Here is a 17,325-nt window from a genome sequence, read left to right on the forward strand (position 1 = left end):
CCTGTGGTTATTGATGCGCCTTGCACAGAGTTTGGTGCCAGGTCCTGTGAGTAGGGATGGTATGGGGAGCAAACACAGGGGTCTGGTGAGCAAACCCAAAGAGCCATCAGAGCCTGAAAGAGGGACTTCAGCAAATCCACAGAGCTTCAGGAACTGGTTCGCTTGCTGCCCTGGAGCACTTGCATCCATAGATGAGATTTATCAGAGGAGAAGGGGCACGTTCACACTTAAAAGGCATTTAAGGTGCATTTTGGTATATAGAGCTGGTGAGATTTGAAAATGGTCCCACGTGCAGGACTGGGAAGTGCTCCATGCAACACTGCAGCCTGCAGCCCAGAGCGCTTCCAAGCATCAGCATCCCAGGAAAGGTGCAGTGAACCACAAAATGCATCATCACCTGCAGAGAGAGAAATTCAGCTGGATGCCAGTGATCCATATTGATCTCAAGGGAGGTTTGTGCTGCACGGAAATCAGTTTCTTGTTTGTTTTACAGTTTGGGGTAGTTTGTGAGGATTCTCCACTCTGCCACAAAGTCCTGAAGCCTTTATGGGGAGGTAGCAACGTGATGGTGACACAGCGACCTTGTCTAGGATTACTTGCCTGGCTGTCTCCCAAAAAATAAAACTGAGCCTTGTCTTCGCTAGCTCTTGGTAGTGGAATAACAAACCATGTTGTAGTTCCTCCACATCTTTATGTGCCCAAGATAAGGCTTTTAATGTGGGTAGATGATTGCCCAGCTTTTCAGAAGGTGCAAATGGGAGGTGGGAACTCAGCTCCTGATGGGCAGTGGGAGCCGCTGTGGCAGGAGCTTCCCTGCTCAGTGTGTGCTTTACGGTTGTATGGTTTGTGTGCCCAGATGTCAAGAAACAGTAAAATCAAGGTTGTAGGTGCAGTTTTAACCCCTTGGTGTTCACGGGTCACACAATCCTACACCTCCACCTCACTTTGCTCCCTTACAAGGTGCACCATGGAAGATGGGCTGCTGATGCAGCAAGTTTGGCTGTGTAGCTCCCTCGTCTTTGGTGTGCCTTTGCCAAAGAGGACTTGGTTGGTGTGCTGTGTGATGCACGGAGAAGGGCAGCTGTCCATGTGGGAAGCTTGTGTCCGCAGCAAAACAAGAGCCGGCACAGTAGTGGAGGGGCAAGCACCACCCATGGCATGTCGTGGTGGATCCTGCTTTCCCCTCTGCCCTGCTGCGTGCCAGCTCGCACCTTCTTCCCGTGGCTGTGGTGGTGTGGGGAGGTGGCTGCCGTGGTGCTGTTTTTTGGTGAACTGGCATGGCGGGGCAGAGGGAGGACAGACCTCGCTGTTACTGGCAGCAGCACCTTTCCAAACCCCTTCCGTAGCTTGAGTTGAGCTCAGACTTGGGGGGGCTGGGTGCTGTCTCTGTAGCTGCCCTGGCTGTGCAGTTGCTGTCAGATTTTGGCTCTTGCCTCTCCGGGGGGATGCCGTGCAGGAATGGCTCACTGGGGTCACTCGCACCAACTCCTTGTGGTTCAGGCGACTGCATCACATAATCTCTTAAATAAACCCATCAAGTCCCAGACTCGATTGGAGCCTCCTGCAGCCCGGGGGAGCCAGCAGGTTAATCCGGAGCTCCTCCGGCCCCGACATCGGCCCCTTTGAAGTAGCCGCAGCTCAGGAGCGAATGCGCCTTCTCAGGAAAGCTGGCATTTTTACTAAGCAGCAGACTCTTATTATCTGAACTGAGAACACAGCGATTTCCTCCTTCTGCCACTAATCCCCACTCAGGGCACTGTTACGCTCTTTTACAATTTATTTTCTTTTCTCTAATTGCCAGTTTGCAGTGGCTGTGCTGCTCTCCCTGGGCTGTGTTCTGGGGAGCTTTTGCACTTTGAAAGCAGCTTAGTCCTTCCCTCCTGGCTGCTGGAACTGGCCAGCAATTCCTCTCCAGGTGCTTCAGCGAGAGTCCTGCTGGAAAAATAAGTAATAGCCCATGCTTTTCAACTGATGCCTGATAACTGTGGTCTAGAGTAGAGGTTCAGCTGTTTCATGCATCCCTTGGGACCCCTGATAAACTGCCGCTGACAGAGGTAGTCAAGAGATGTACAGTACCAGTGCACCAGGTACGATGCTTTGCTGGTGATGGTGCTCTGGCTCTCATCCTGCATATGGTCCCTTTGTTTCACCTGGGCACAGTATAGTTCTTCCCATCCATCCTGGGGTACAGCACCATGGTGCTGTGGGGTGTTAAATTGCTCCCAGGTTTTGTCACTGTTCTGACTGAAATGACTTTGGAGTACAATTTGTGCATGTGTTCAGCCCCTCCAGGTACCTGTGGATGAAATGTGCTTAAGAGCTACCCAGGCAGGACTGACTTTTTGGTGTGGTGGCCCTCAGCAGCTCAGGCTGTCATCTCCCTGAGTCAGACTCATGGATCAGGGCTCTTTAAATTTTAGTGCATGCCAAAGTGGCATTTTTTTCTTTTTTTTTTTTCTTCCCCTACTAATTACATAAAATATTTTAAAAGCAAGTAATAACCACGTGGCATGGTCCAGTTCTGCTGACCCTGCATAGCTACAGCTATGGGGATTGTAAAATGTGAACTCTGCTGTGTGGTACCTTTGCCTATTGGAAGTTGGGTGCAAGTCTGATGCTATGATTTATCAGTGCTGTTAAGGTATTTATCTGCAAATCGTCTGGGCCTGCAAACTGACCGCCTTAAATTGTGGCGTTTGAAAATATCCTTGAAATAATAAAATAGAAGAAAGAAAAGATTCAGTTGTCCTTCAGCAATAGGAGTTTCAATAATGTCATGTTATGAGCAGGGCAGATTTTACCAACAGCAAATCCAGGCTGTGGGGTTTTATGGGGGATCAGAAGCTTGTGTCGCTTCTGTAATGCGGTGTCCCCTCTGTTTCCCTGAGAAGCTCACTTGTTGGGAGCACAGGGGACTGACCCACAAAATTTCCTCCTCTTTGAAGTGCTAAGAGTCTGGCTGTGGGTCACTTCTGCTGCTGGCAGCTGGGGCTTTAATATTCTTGCAGCCAGCCCTTTGCGAGGAATATTTCAGAATAAGCAACTGCTATGGGAGTTGGGTGTGAGAGATTTTGGATGTGTAAGACTCTTTTTTTACAAAGTTTTATTATTTCTTGCATCTATTAATAGGGCAGCAGGAGGCTCCATATGCTTTTATAGTCCCTGTTGCGCTCTCTAATGGATATATGCAAAAGCTCCAAGGCGCATAAAATAGACACTCTTAGCCAGTTATTATGATAAAAATTATGTGCATGTCATGACCTTTAAAGCAGTGGGACTGTGTGTGCATGCTCTTCTGATACGCCACTGTTCTCGGTTCCTTTCTGAAGCATTTCTCGCCATAGGAGGTTTGCATAGGAGCTTGGAATATTTTTCTAATCAGCGGAGAGTCCCTTGGCTCTGATAACTTGCAAAGCACAGAGGAGCGTGAAGAGGGAAGAGGGATGACTTTTTCTAAGGGAACTAACAGAGAAGAGGTTAAAGGCGAATGGTGAGGCACAGCATGAAAATCCTGGCACCGTCTGCACTGCTGTCAAAAAAACACTGGTCCAAAAAGTTCTTTGTGCTCTTTGAAGCAAAAGCTATTCTGGTGCTCTTGAGGATAAAGAAGGAAAAAAAGTTTCATAATCCATGTGCCCTATTTAAAGAGACTTTTTTTGTTTTAAAACTTTTAATAACAGTGCAACCAGAATTTGCTCTGCTTGCATAGCCTGCATGTTTACCCTGCTCTGTCAGACATGCTGTTTGCCTGGAGAGCTTTGGAATACTCTGTATGGGTGTGAGAAGCGAGATGCCTGCTATTGTGGCGAGGGAGGCATGAAGAAAGGGGCTCTGCATCCTTGCATTGCTGCGTCCCTCAGTCTGTGGTGTTAGGAAGGATTGCTGTCATCTGGGAACACACATGGTTGCTCTGGGCTTTCTGGGGCAGTCCTGGTGAGGGTGTTGGGAGCTGTGGGCAAAATCATAGAATTATATGGTGGAAGGGACCTTAAAGATCACCTAGTTCCAACCCCCCTGCCATGGGCAGGGACACCTTCCACTAGCCCAGGTTGCCCAAAGCCCCGTCCAACCTGGCCTTGAACACTGCCAGGGAGGGGGCAGCCACAGCTTCTCTGGGCAACCTGTGCCAGTGCCTCACCACCCTCACAGGGAAGAATTTCCTCCTTACATATAATCTAAATCTACCCTCTTTCAGTTTAAAACCATTACCCTTCATCCTATCCCTATGTTCCCTGATAAAGAGTCCCTCCCCAGCTTTCCTGTAGACTCCGTTGAAGTACTGAAGGTCTTCCTGGAGCCTTCTCTTCTCCAGGCTGAACAACCCCAACTCTCTCAGCCTGTCCTCATACGGGAGGTGCTCCAGCCCCCCAGTCATCTTCATGGCCCCTTCTGGACCCACTCGAGCAGGTCCATGTCCTTATGTTGGGGGCCCCAGAGCTGGACCCAGCACTGCAGGGGGGTCTCACAAAAGCAGAGTAGAGGGGGAGAATCCCCTCCCTTGACCTGCTGGCCACACTGCTCTTGATGCAGCCCAGGATCCGGTTGGCTTTCTGGTCTGCGAGTGCACATTGCTGGCTCATAGTCAGTTTTCCATCCACTAATACCCCCAAGTCCTGCTCTGAGGGCTGCTCTCAGTCCACTCATCACCCAGCCTGTATTTGTGCTTGGGATTGCCCCAACCCATGTGCAGGACCTTGCACTTGGCTTTGTTGAACTTCATGAGGTTTTCAGGGGCCCACCTCTCCAGCCTGTCCAGGTCCCTCTGGATGGCACATCCCTTCCCTCCAGCGTGTCAACCACACACACAGCTTGGTTCTGTTGGCAAACTTGCTGAGGGTGCACTCGATCCCACTGTCCGTGTCGCTGATGAAGATGTTAAACAGTGCCGGTCCCAACACCGACCACTGAGGAACAGCACTCGTCACTGCTCTCCACTTGGACATCGAGCCATGACTGCAGCTCTTTGAGTGCCATCCAGCCAATTCCTTATCCACTGAGTGGTCCATCTATCAAATCTGTGTCTCTCCAATTTAGAGACAAGGGTATCATGCGGGACAGTGTCAGATGCTTTGCACGAGTGCTTCAGTGGCATGCTTGGGAAATGTGCAAGCACCAGATGGGATGGAGACACTGTTTGCAAAGGTATTTTGGTAATTTCTGCTTCGATCACTGCTTACACCATAGCTTTCTGCGTGCTGGTATGTGGGACAGCAAACGGCATTGGGTCCCTGTCCTGCCAGGCATGCCTGCGTAGGGTGTAGCTGGGAAGAAAGAGTTGGAAGTCCTGGAGATGTGATGGTCTCAGAAGCTCTTGAGTAACATGAGAGGTTATGCAGGGCGAGCAGCAAGGCCTGACATTGCTTGTGATAGCGTTGATATTGAACCCCCGTGGAGATGTGTCAGGCCATGCTCAGCTGCATCCCAGCCTTGACAAATGGGAAAAATAACACTTATGGCTTTAAAAATTAAACGCTCCCTTTAATTATTGAACATGAATAATTTTCATGCAAATTGAGCCTGGATGTGTGTTTCCAGAGTGACACAGTTGAGAGCGGTTACACCGCAGGATGTCAGTGACCTGTGAACTGAGAGGCTGTTCATTATTTTTAGCATTTTATCGATAGTACCCTGGAGGGTGGGACACAGGCTGGTAGAGAGAGTTGGCTGAAGAAGAAGACTTTAGTTTGCCCTGGTGGCCTCCCCTTCTAATGCTTTAGCTTGCAAACTGGGGTGTGTGTAACTATGTTGTCTTTACACACCTGAGTATGGATATTTTGGAAGCTTCCTGGTGAGGGAGGGCTGTAGTTAAGGGGATAACCGTGCAGTGACTGTGCTGCTGGAGGCTCTCCTGCTTGCTGCGTGGAGGAGGTGTGGGCAGAAAGTCCTCAAAGCTTTGAAAGTGAAGAGGGGAAAATGCACCCTGTTTTTTCCTAGCAAATTGATGGTCTCCGTGTAAAACTTGAGCTTCATGGGACAGTTTGTCACAACTCGATGTGTGTGAGTGGTCCTGGCTGGGCACCCACAGATGGACACTGCGTTGGCAGCTCTCAGCATCGCTTTGGACCACGGAGCAGCTCATGTCCAGCACAGATGAAACGTTGGATCTGCAGCAGAATTGAACCTGATGCATTCAGTAAAGCTACAGCACTTCAGGGGCTTTTCAAAGGGCTTTGAGGACACTTAGTGCAGGGCGGGTGCTGGGGGTCAAGTCCGAATATCCTCTGTGATTAAGCTCCTATAAATATTTTCCTTTTCATAATGGAATGTCAGCATTTACTGTTTCCTGATTTTAAACACTGTACAGTTTGTCAAACATTTATCTCTGTCTTAATTTAAGTCTCGAGATAGAATTTCTGTTAATTTCAAATCAATATGAGAGGGGGAGAGAAAGAAATTGCAGTCTAGCCCTTTTCTTGAATCAATATTTTCTTTAAAAGCTGAGATGTTAACTAGATCATAGTTTTTTGCCATTTTGAAATGTAGCTTATGTTTAAAGAATATATGCATTTCCCCTGAAAATTGCTGATGCTGGTAAGTTTTGCAGCAGGCACAGCTGCCAGCAGGCATTTGACCCAAAGTGGGCAGGATGGGACCAGCCTTTGCAGCAGTAATGCGGAATAACGTTAGCCTCCCCATTTCTGAGCTCATGTCTCTTAATAACTTTTTTTGGTTCTGTTTTGCAGAAGCCTTTGAAATTGTAGTACGGCATGCAAGAAACTTCACCAACAGCATGTTTAGGACCCACTACCAGAGCATGGGGCCCAGAGCTCTTAAGTTTGTTGGAGAACTTTTTACTGATGTCTCGCTGTACATACTGGGCTCTGACATCAGTGTTAATGACATGATAAATGAATTTTTTGACAGTTTATTCCCTTTGGTTTACTCACACTTGATTAATCCCGGCTTCCCTGATCCCTCTGTGGAAATGACTGAATGCCTGCGGGCAGCCAGGAGAGACCTCAAAGTCTTTGGTAACTACCCGAAGATGATGATGACGCAGGTGTCCAAGTCGCTGCAGGCCACGCGAGTCTTTCTGCAGGCGCTCAACCTGGGGATCGAGGTGATAAACACTACTGACCACTTAAAATTCAGCAAGGACTGTGGACGAGCGCTGCTAAAGATGTGGTACTGCTCGCACTGTCAGGGGCTCCTCCTGGCCAAGCCCTGTGCTGGCTACTGCGGCGTGGTGATGCAAGGATGCTTGGCAGGCGTCGTAGAGATTGATAGCCACTGGCGAGAGTACCTCGGGTCTCTGGAGGGGCTGACCAAAGGCATGCACGGCATCTATGACATGGAGCATGTCCTCCTGAACCTCTTCTCCTTGGTGCGGGATGCGATCGTCTATGTGCAGAAGAACGAAGGAAAGCTCTCGACAACCGTGAGTAGTTTTCTGTGGTTCCCCGAGCTGTCTGCCACGGCAGGGCTCAGTTGTGTTCCACGAGCTCTACATGTTGAAACCAACCTACCCCTTTTCTCCAGCCAACAAACGCCAAATGCTCCAATTACTAGCTTCTCTCTCTTTTCCCCCACCCTGCCAATTCTCTGACTTTTTTAAAAAACTTGGTAGCATTTGAAACTGTTGTTTGTGGGGCCTGGACTTCAGTTAAGGCCTTTGCCTTTTTTTAGGTTGGTCAGAGCAGAAGGGTTTGGAGTCATCCTGGCATCAGACTCGTAGCTGAGGTGTGAGATTGGCAACTGTGATGTCCCAGCATCTTCAGTACTCTGTGGGTGCTGTACTTGCCTTGGGTAGCTCTGAAAGGCTGGTCCTGCTCTCCAGGTGTCTCCTGCCTCCTTAACATCACTAAAATGCACCTCCAAATAGATGTCAAGCAGAGGCACGTACTGTGCCATCCCCTGCTTCCTGATTTACTAAAGGAGATCTCGTTTTCCCTCTTGGTAACTCATTCCAGTTCTGGGCTGCATTTAATCCCAGGGATGAGGTTATTTCTTATTTATTAGGAGTGACCTGACTCTTTAAAAACATGTTGTGTGAATTTCTGAGCCTCCTGAGAAACTGAGGCTTTCTTGTTCAGAAAGTCCTGCTGCTCTATTTGAACGCCAAGGACAAATGGACTGTGGTAATATGATGCTTGTTTCGCAGAGGAGATTTTCCTTGAGATGCAACTGAGCTGCTCTGTGCAGGTAGGGCACAGTTGAGGATGGGGGCAAAGGTGCAGGAATGTTGTTATAGTTTGCTTAAAGCAAATGATGATTAAAATCTGTCACCGTTTCCCTGTTAGCTGCTTGTTCTTGTCATTCCTGACTCCTGTTTACAAAAGAACTGTGTTTATGTAGGTCACTGTAGTACTTGCACTGTAAGTAACTCTTATCTTTTTTGGGGACCATGGAAATGTATTGGCTTATGTATGGATTTTGAGCTATGTGGCATTCAGCCAGCAGCACTCTTCTGTGCTGTTTTACGTACCATCTTTGCTCAGTGATTGCTCGAGACATGCCACTGCACATATGCAGGCTGTGAAATAACATGGTGGCACTTGGGAGTTTCACACCCCCTGAGTAGTTTGGTATACATGGTGCAAACTCTCTTTGTTGCTTAAAAGGGATTTAGAGACCAAATCTCCAGTAAGTTGGATTACTCCTGTGTTGTGGTGACCAGGAGGAGGCTGTGGCTGAGGGCTGGGTCTTGGTGTTGGTCACCTGGGCAGATGGATGCAGGCAGGACTTGTAGGCACTGGAGCACGTTAGGCTCCAGAATATGGTGCAGGACACTGGCTTTCAACCTGCATGCCTTAACCCCTTTCTGCAGAAACCCCCTGTTTTAAAGCAGCCTGCCAAGTGTTTCTTGTGTCCCAAGGACCGCAGGGAGGTTCCAGCTGATGGTGTTCAGGGGAAACAGCTCTGCTGGGCTCAACTTCTGCTGCCATGGAGCCAGGGCAGGTGGTTCTCCCTTTGGTCAGAACCTGTCAACCCTCTCTGGAACAGCAAAGGAGCAGAGATTTAACTGTAGGTTTAGCTTGAAGTCAGTTGGGATGGAGAATTCGTGTTACAGGTGATAATGATGTATACAAGAGAGAAAACCCAGCTCAACTCTAAGCCCAAGGCAGTAAGACACAAAACTTACTTCTACATGTAGTGTGAGCATATTTGATCTCGAAAGATCAGTCAACATTTTCAGCTGTGAGCAAAGGCATCCAAGATGTTTTGCATCAGCAAACCTGCCATGCTTGTGGGTGCTAAGGCAGTACGGAAACATTGCCCTTACAGGCTGTATGCCAGGTTTTACAAGCACACACAACATGTGCATTGCTGTACGATCCTGAAAGGATAAGTGTTTGTCCTCCCATATCCTTCTTTTATTGGCACAACAATAAAAATGCACTTTTTCTTGAAGATGTCCATGTATACAGTGAAGGAACATGACTGTCAGTTATATTATCAAGTACTGAGACCTTGATCTGTCTACAGAGAATGTGTTTGTGGGAGGACGAGTAGATGGAGTGCCACTGAAGTCAACATGAGCCATAATCTGCCCATCCTCTGCCAAACCAGAACATAAATTGACTTCCTTTAAAATAAAAAAATCACTGAGCATTGCAAAAACATTCAGTGCTTTCATACTTGGTAGAGCTGTTTGAATTCATTAGTGCCGTATATAGTTAGGTACTTATTTAAACATAACTCCTCTTGATTATTTAATACTTGAGTGATTCTTTTATTTGCTCGAGAGACATTTTTGAGTTACAGGAGTGCAGAGAAAAAAATCCAAGCCAAGCAAGCCAATTGTCTGGCAACTGCCACTAAAAGAGAATAGCCACTGGGTTTTTAAAGTTTATTTTTAAAACACCAATGTTGCTCAGCTAAGGCTCTTATGTCAAACCTGAGCCCAGAGCAACTTTTTTTACGAATGAAGGTATGAGCTGTTCAGTAGAGGAATAAGACAGTAATGGAAGTGCTGACAGTCTTAACTACAGCATTGCAGATGGCCTGACTCTGATAGCTGGTCTGCATCTGGGGTCTGGGGTAAATAGCTCTGCCTGTAAATGATAGAATGTGATTTTTTTCTTTTAGCTGTGTTGGAATGAAAACTTATCAGCACATATTGAGTTTCAAAGAATACCCAGAAGTAAACAGTTGTATTTACTGTTATCCTGTAAATATGATTGGTTTTAGACATGACTGTCGTATCAAAGTATAAAATGCTGTGGGAGTTGTCTTTGAAAATGTGGGGCCTTTGCTGCTGTGCTGGCTTCTCATATTTACCTCTTTTATTACTGACTTTGGCCACCACCACTTCTGTAGACAAAGTTCAATTCACCTGTATGTTATTAAGGATAATGACAGGTTATTTAATTGTCATTAAAATCCCCTGGAATTATGGAAAACTTATCTTCCATGCCTGTAGTAATTACAACCTGAATAACAACACTACTGCCCTTGCCTGTCCTTTGGGCAGCTTTGGTTTTTCATGGCATTGGTGGCATTCCTGTGGCAGTGGTTCTTCCCCCTGGTATTGCAGGCCCTCAGGTGCGTTACCTGACTGACCATCCTTCCTCCATGCTCTTGCTCCTCTGTCCCCCTTGCCACCCACCCCTAGGCTGGGTGCAGGCATTTGCATGGGGATCTGGACCCCTTTTGTAGCTTGTCACAGACCTGGCTGCAAAGGGCACATGAATTTGAGCTGCAGAGGTGCTGCAGACCCAGGTAGGTTTCTGAGGAGCTCTGCAGTCCCCAAGATGAGGAGTTGTGCTGGTGTTAATCTGCTTTTGGAAACTCTGTGCCTCCAGGCATGCATTTAAATGTAAGCCAACGATAAGCTGGTGTTGTTCCTGATACGTAAACAGCAATGCAGAAGAGTAAATTCAGTAATATGGCAGTAGACAGTTCCCATCCCAAGCCTTGCTTTAATAGCTAATTTGTCAGTGATGGTGTGTGTTAGAGCTTTATTATTTCTAAAATTTGTCTGTTTAAAAACTTCAACCCTAAAATATGCTATTAAAATACTTTATCAAGCAGGCTGAGTCTCAGGGCAGATTGAGGGGAAAAAAAATCTTGCTAGGGCTATATCTATATTAATTTTCCGATCTGCTACTTTTTCCCTGGTTGAAAATGTGCCTAGTACATCCACTTCTTGTAGATATTTTAATCATGAATGTGTAGGAAAGAGTGATTTTAGTCAGTCTGTTCGTGCTTTCTACCAGAAAGACAATCAAAGAGATGCAGTACAAATAAACTTCATAAAATATTCAACCCCAGCAGCTCTTGAAGTTAATGCTTTCTCTGCTGTTGGAAGCACAAGAGAGACAATAGGTCTGGGTGCCTTACATAGCTAATAGTTGATCTCCTCTGGGGTTCCCTACCTTAAGCCAGCACTGTAAATTTATTTTGAAATTTTTCAGAGTTGAGGTGTAAAGGCTGTTGATTTGACACAGGTATTAATTTATCTACATAAGTATTTTTTTCTTAATGCTTTTTCCCCCCCTGTAACTCGTCAGGGTTTTGAACCCATCCCAACAGAGTGGGAGACAACAGGCAGCTCACAGCATAGTGAGACACGAACCAAAAAAGGTGGGTGGCTTGGGGTGAGGCTGTAGCCATGTATTGCTTGTGAGGAGGAGGATGCACTACAGGTGTGAGTTGTCAGAGAGAGGAATGTGGATTTTGGTTGTGTTGGCTGCTTTGTCCTGCACGCCTAGCAGGGCATGTGTCCCCCCCCCTTTGGATGCGGGTGGCAGGACTTCTCCTGCCCTTTAGCTGTTGTGTGGTCTCTCTCCGTCTGGACATGGAGCTGCAGCTGCTGATCCCCGCCTCGCACAGCGGACTCTCTGCTTGGCAGGACCCGTATGTTTTAGCGTAATTAGGGTTGGGCACAGAAGATACTGTGGAGCTGATGTGTCTGTAACATGGTTGAGTCTGGGAATGGGAGCAGGTTGCAAAGGAATACAAGATGAGTCTTACAAGTCTCACAGAAAAAGTACATTATTAAAACCACCAGCAACCCACCACCAAAAAAAACATATCAGGAAACTTCAGTTAGTCCAGGCTTGTCAGGCAGGTGTGCCCCAGCCTGGGCATCTGCATCTCTAGGGAGAAATGCAAAGACATGGGCTGATAGAGCTGCCCAGCCCCCCCGGCTCCCCTTGCAGTTGGTAAAAGTGCACAGCTCTATCTGTAGAGCATTGCCTAGAATGGAGGGAGCTGAGAACATTTTTATTCACTCAGAACTGATGGCTGAGTTTCTAGACAGTCCTGTTAAATTGCAAAATGAAGGTAGCCAGACCTTTGTTCAACTGCTTGCCCCCATCTGTGTGGAGGAGAGGAGCAGGTTAGAGGAAGGGTACCAGTGCCCTATGGGAACAGGTTGCAGTTTCAACGTGCTTGTATGGTGAGCAGATCCCTCCTCTTTTACTTCCCTGCAGACACCTTTAAAAAACTATACAGGTCTGGGTTAACTAGGTCATGTAGCCATGCAGCAGAGCTGCTGAGGAGGCAAAGCCACAGTGCAGGCTGGGTTTGGTTTTATCCTGAAGCCAGAGCACTCAGCCCAGCCAGCACGGGCAGAGTGCCGGGTGTGAGCCCAGCTCTGGCGCTGGCCATCGGAAGCTGCTGGGGGAGCCCCACAGAGGAACAGTCAGGCAAACTGGACCCTCGTTTGCCCTTGATTTTTTTGGGGAATCCTGGTAGGGTGACCATGAGCATGCTGAAAAGGTAACCTGCTACTTTGGTTGTAGCACCACAGAGAGAAGCATTGCTCTGTTGCAAATTGGTCTAGAAATTTGCAGTACCAGCAGATGCACAGGGATGAAAATCAAGAATATGTAAGTAAATGGACTTTTGGCACCCAGGGATGAAAATATCACCTGTCCCATACACAGTGATTCAGTGCAGTTTTCCCTGGATGCTGCCCGGGAGCTGCTTTTGGAGCTGGTTCACCTGGCAACTTGCTGGAAGCTGCTTTGCTTGGTGGGTTGCAGCAGCAGGGAGCTCTGGTGAATTTTCCTATCTGCTAATGGATTTCTTTCTGTGCTAGAGCTGGCAAGAGACTTGTGAGGAAAGCTTTGAAATTGCAGTGCTGTTCGAGAAGTCATTCCTTTTGAGACGCCGAGATCGGTTTCTTTGTACTTTTAATGCGGGTTGCTTTCTGTTGGCATCGCTCATGGGATGGTCGCCTGGATGTATGGCCTCTGTCTTTTCAGTTTCTTTATCGCCAAAGTTTAATCCTCAGGCTGTTCTTTAATGCTTGCTGGTAGCTAGCTCCTTTTTTCACTTAAAGCTGGAAATATGAGTGAGGTTTTGGTTTTCAGTAAGCTCAGACCCACTCCTAGCTATCCCAAGGTGTGTTTACTGTGTACTTTTGTTAACCATTCTGTGATAGGTGGTGTAATGTGCCTGATAAGGTGTGTTAAAGCAAGCATCTGTTCATGCTGCAGGATGAAAATAAACCTGATCACCAAGGACAGTATCAACAACATTCCTATACCTGTGGAAATATCTTGGGAGTATTACGATTATTGGTCTGAAGAGGTTTCAGATATTAAAGATTTTCCGATAGTTTGGGAAGCATATTGCAGGGCGCTGAACTGTAAGGCGTTGATTTTGATCTAGAAATCCCCATGTTGTTGGTGGCTTGGCTGGTGCTGAAAGAATAAGGGCAAAAATTATTCATGTCTGCAGTTTTGCAACACAGTATCAACAATTTTGATCCAGTGACTTTGGCACACTGCTGCTGGTCTTAAATCTTTGGTTTAATGTTCAAATACACAGTAGCAAATTAAAGGTCTGTATCTCATTTTTGGAAGGGACTTTGGCATGGATGATCTTGACCATCGGTTGCTCTCTAAGGGAGTGAGGCTCAGAGGGTTATTCTCAGCCTAGTGAAAGTTTTACCTCTTGTCTGGTGTGGGGAGGGAGGCCATGGGTGTTCCAGTTAATTCACTGCTAAGAAGAGCTTTGCCTCTAGAGGACATGGGTAGTAAGTTTTCATGGTCTTTGGTCAACCTTGCCCTTTTTCTGTTGGAGTCCAGCCTGGGTGAAGTGGCATGCTGGCCTCCCCTCCTGCTTGCCCTGATGACATGGTAAGACTTTGGGTCAATTTGTCACCAAGTTGGGTCCAGATGAAGCAGGGTGAGCACGCAGGGCTGCGCATAGCTGCTAGGTGGAAGCAGGGGATGTGACCAGTGATGCTCAAACCTGCCAACGCAAAGCCACAGGAGATGGCATTGAATATCAGCACAGGTTTAATATAAAATGGCATTTGATTTTGCTTCTATTTGTAAACTTTTATATTGTCCTCTCCTTTTTTGCTCTCCCTCTGTCCTTTTAACTGGACGTGTTTTAGCCTCTGGCATGTTGTGACATTTCAATCGAATTTGCAATGATGCTTTTTTTTTTTTTTAATTAAAAGTAGAAGGTAGCTGCTAACAGTGCCCCCTCCTCCCTGCACGCACACATGGCAGCACGGGGAGCATCCTTTGACAGTGTGTTTGATGCCCAACCCAACTTTGCATTGAGGCTCACACGAATCTTTTCATTGACTTCAGTCAGAGGCAGATCACTCAGCTGGTGGCAAGTTCAACCCCACTACTCTGTGGCTTAAAAAGAGCTTTTTAAGACTGCTGCATTTTGTGGGCGGGAATATCATAGGGCGCCTGCTGAGCCTGGCTTGATCTCACTTCAAATCATGTGTTGGCTACAGCATGAGTGAGATACATGCAGGTTGCACGTGGCAGGACGTCTTGCATCTTTTCCGAGCTGAAGTCAGAACAAGCCTAAAGATCTTGTGCAGATTAATTACTGGTTTTGTGTACCTGTTTGCAAGTACCGTGACTTGGCCTGTTCCTTGTTTTAGTGGAGGAGTTGATTTCTTGTTGTGCAACTGGCTCCCGAGCATTTAAAAAGATACTTGGTTTTGAGATGCCCTGACATTAGTACAAAGAGCTAGCAGAAGTAATGGTGCAGGATATGATCTTAACAGTTGGAAATGAGGATACAGAGCTCTGCAATATTGTGCAGTTTTCTTCACTACACAGAGCATCTTCTTTTTTTTTTTTTTTCCTCATCTCTCTTCTTTTCCCTGGCTCCCATCACAGCTGTATTTGGCAGCTGGACATGGGATGCTTTGGGATGTGGGAAAGGAGAGAGCTGGTGTCATCCAAAGCAGACTGCTTATTGCAGGGGGGAATGTATGGGGTGTCTGTTCCTTGGGCACCGGGCTTTAGGCTTTGAAATTTCAAACTGTAATAAAATGTAATGGTCAAGGACATAAAGTGAGGTCTTGAAGTAGATTGGATTTAAGTGGAAAAAACCTGAGCTTCAGGCTGAACCAAAGATCACAGCATCGGAAAGTTCCCTCTGAGTGTCTTGAGGCTTCTACCACTTCAGAGGCGGTGTGAGGGGTGCTGGCTGGGGAGGAACTGCCCCTCTGAGAGGGGAGGGCTGGGGCACAGCCCATTCATTGCAGGTATATCTGCAGCTGAGCTTTACAGCTGAACCTCCTTCAGAGTTAAACCAGCCATGCTCAGGGTCCTTGCTGAGATCCAGATTTAATTTATCCAAAGGATGCAACAAGCTGGGGCAGGGCAGAAATGGGAGGCTTTTAGGTCTGGGCTGACCTGCCTGACTTCCCAGGAGCCCACGGAGAAGTTATATCCATGGCATGAACTGCTTTTCTGCATATTTAGCTCGGTCCAGACTGTCCCTCCAGACAAGTCGTTGCCCTCTGTGCTTACTGGGGAATCAGGGAGCTGCCTGTGGGATTCTCTCTCAAAACTGGCTGCACATCTTTGTTTTATCAGAGAGATAAAACCCCAAGTATCAGCCCTGTGGACATGGCTCCCTCACTTGCTGTCCAGATTGCTGCAGCCTTCTGCAACCTCTATTAACATAGATGCCTTATTAGTAAAATGTATTCTGGCCCATTTCCTTTCCTGAAGATTTTCATCCTTGCTAAGACCCGCAGCTTTGCAATGCCAGACTCGTGCTCACCAATATCCATCTCTTTATGCTTTTTACGCTAAACCCTCTTTTGGCCTCATTATCCGTGAATGCAGTTTCCACTCAGACCTCCATCTGGGGTCATTCGCCGGGCATCCTTCATCTTAACTGTGCTGAGTTTACTTCCAGTGACAGTAACCCCCATGAGTGTTGCTGCCTTAAAACTAGAACTAACTCTCCCATTAGCAATGCTGATGAATGAGCCAAGAACAAACCAGAAACTTAAAAGTGACCCTCTGCAAAGCAGAAATAGCGCCCAGAGCTGCCCAGGCAGAGCAGCGGCATTTTGTTTCGCGCTGGAGAGGATGAGGGGCTGTGTTGCAATGAGTGTTTTGCTTCATTTTAAATTCTCTGCTTGTATGTGGTGCTGTGAATTATATCATTTTTACATCTTATTGTAAAGTGGCTTTGAGGTACCAGGCATGAAAGACACAATCTACAAATACATTTAGCTGAAAAAAAAACTACAACAAACAATCGAGGCAAATTTTTCAGCTGTCTGCAGCAGCAGTGCACCCCTCATTGCTGGCAGAGCTCTCAAGCAGTCCTCTTGGCCTCTTTGGGTTACTGCAAATGAACTGGTGGCCTTTTCCATTCCTACCTGTGGAGTTCCCCCACTAATAAACCCCTGAGGGAATGGAGCCTGCTCTTGGAGGGTGAAGTTTGCTGCTAACCGCATTATTCTTCCAAAGACTCATTTGAGTGAGAGCAGGCTGGCTGCAGAAAGCTGTGCCGATAGCCTACAGCTACTTTGGCAGAGTTATTTCTGTTTAAAAAGGAAAAAAAAAAGGGGGGGGGGGGGGGGGGGAAGGCAAAAGGCAAGCCAGCAGTTGGGGAATTTAACAGTTCTTTATACAGGTGTATCTTTCTAACCTAATGAATTTTCACACCTAATTCTCTTCTATGCTATCAGTGGTGGTAGAGATGATGCTCTTAGCCACTGACCTGGAGAGGGTGAGTGAGTCTGGTGGTTAGTGAGGATAATTTGGGGGTGACTGATGTGCTCTGAGTTATGTCGTTCTAAAGCTTATTATCTCTTGGACTTCACGTATTGATCTGTATCACTGTACAAATAAACTTCATGCTGCTGCTCTCCAGAGCACCAGAGAGCAGATATTTCCGTAGGTACCTGAAGTGCCTGTGCTGGTATTTAAGTCATCCATCCTCTGTCTCCTCCCCGAGGGACAGCCCACGGTACAGGGAGTGGAGTGCGCTCGAGGACAGTGGGAACCATGCGAGGTGATGCTGGGACCGCTCTGACCAGCAAAATGGCACCAGTAGCTCAGAGCAGGTGGGCACAAAAGGGTTTGCCAGGCAGATGCTGAAAAACATCCAGGTCATCTCATTGCTTCATGCAATTCCCATCGGTCTTTA

At 47.1% G+C, this 17,325-nt stretch overlaps 1 protein-coding gene across 1 annotated transcript in view; it reads left to right on the forward strand.

Annotated features, from left to right (window-relative positions):
- GPC3 (glypican 3) overlaps positions 1-17,325 on the forward strand; it is a 153,531-nt gene that overhangs the window by 63,351 nt on the left and 72,855 nt on the right. The window contains exon 3 of the mRNA XM_074882898.1: positions 6,684-7,378. Coding sequence (XP_074738999.1) covers positions 6,684-7,378 — 695 coding nt within the window. The remainder of the gene's footprint in view (positions 1-6,683; positions 7,379-17,325) is intronic.

This window comes from Strix uralensis, chromosome 13, assembly GCF_047716275.1.
Source record: "Strix uralensis isolate ZFMK-TIS-50842 chromosome 13, bStrUra1, whole genome shotgun sequence".
Lineage (NCBI taxonomy): Eukaryota > Metazoa > Chordata > Aves > Strigiformes > Strigidae > Strix > Strix uralensis.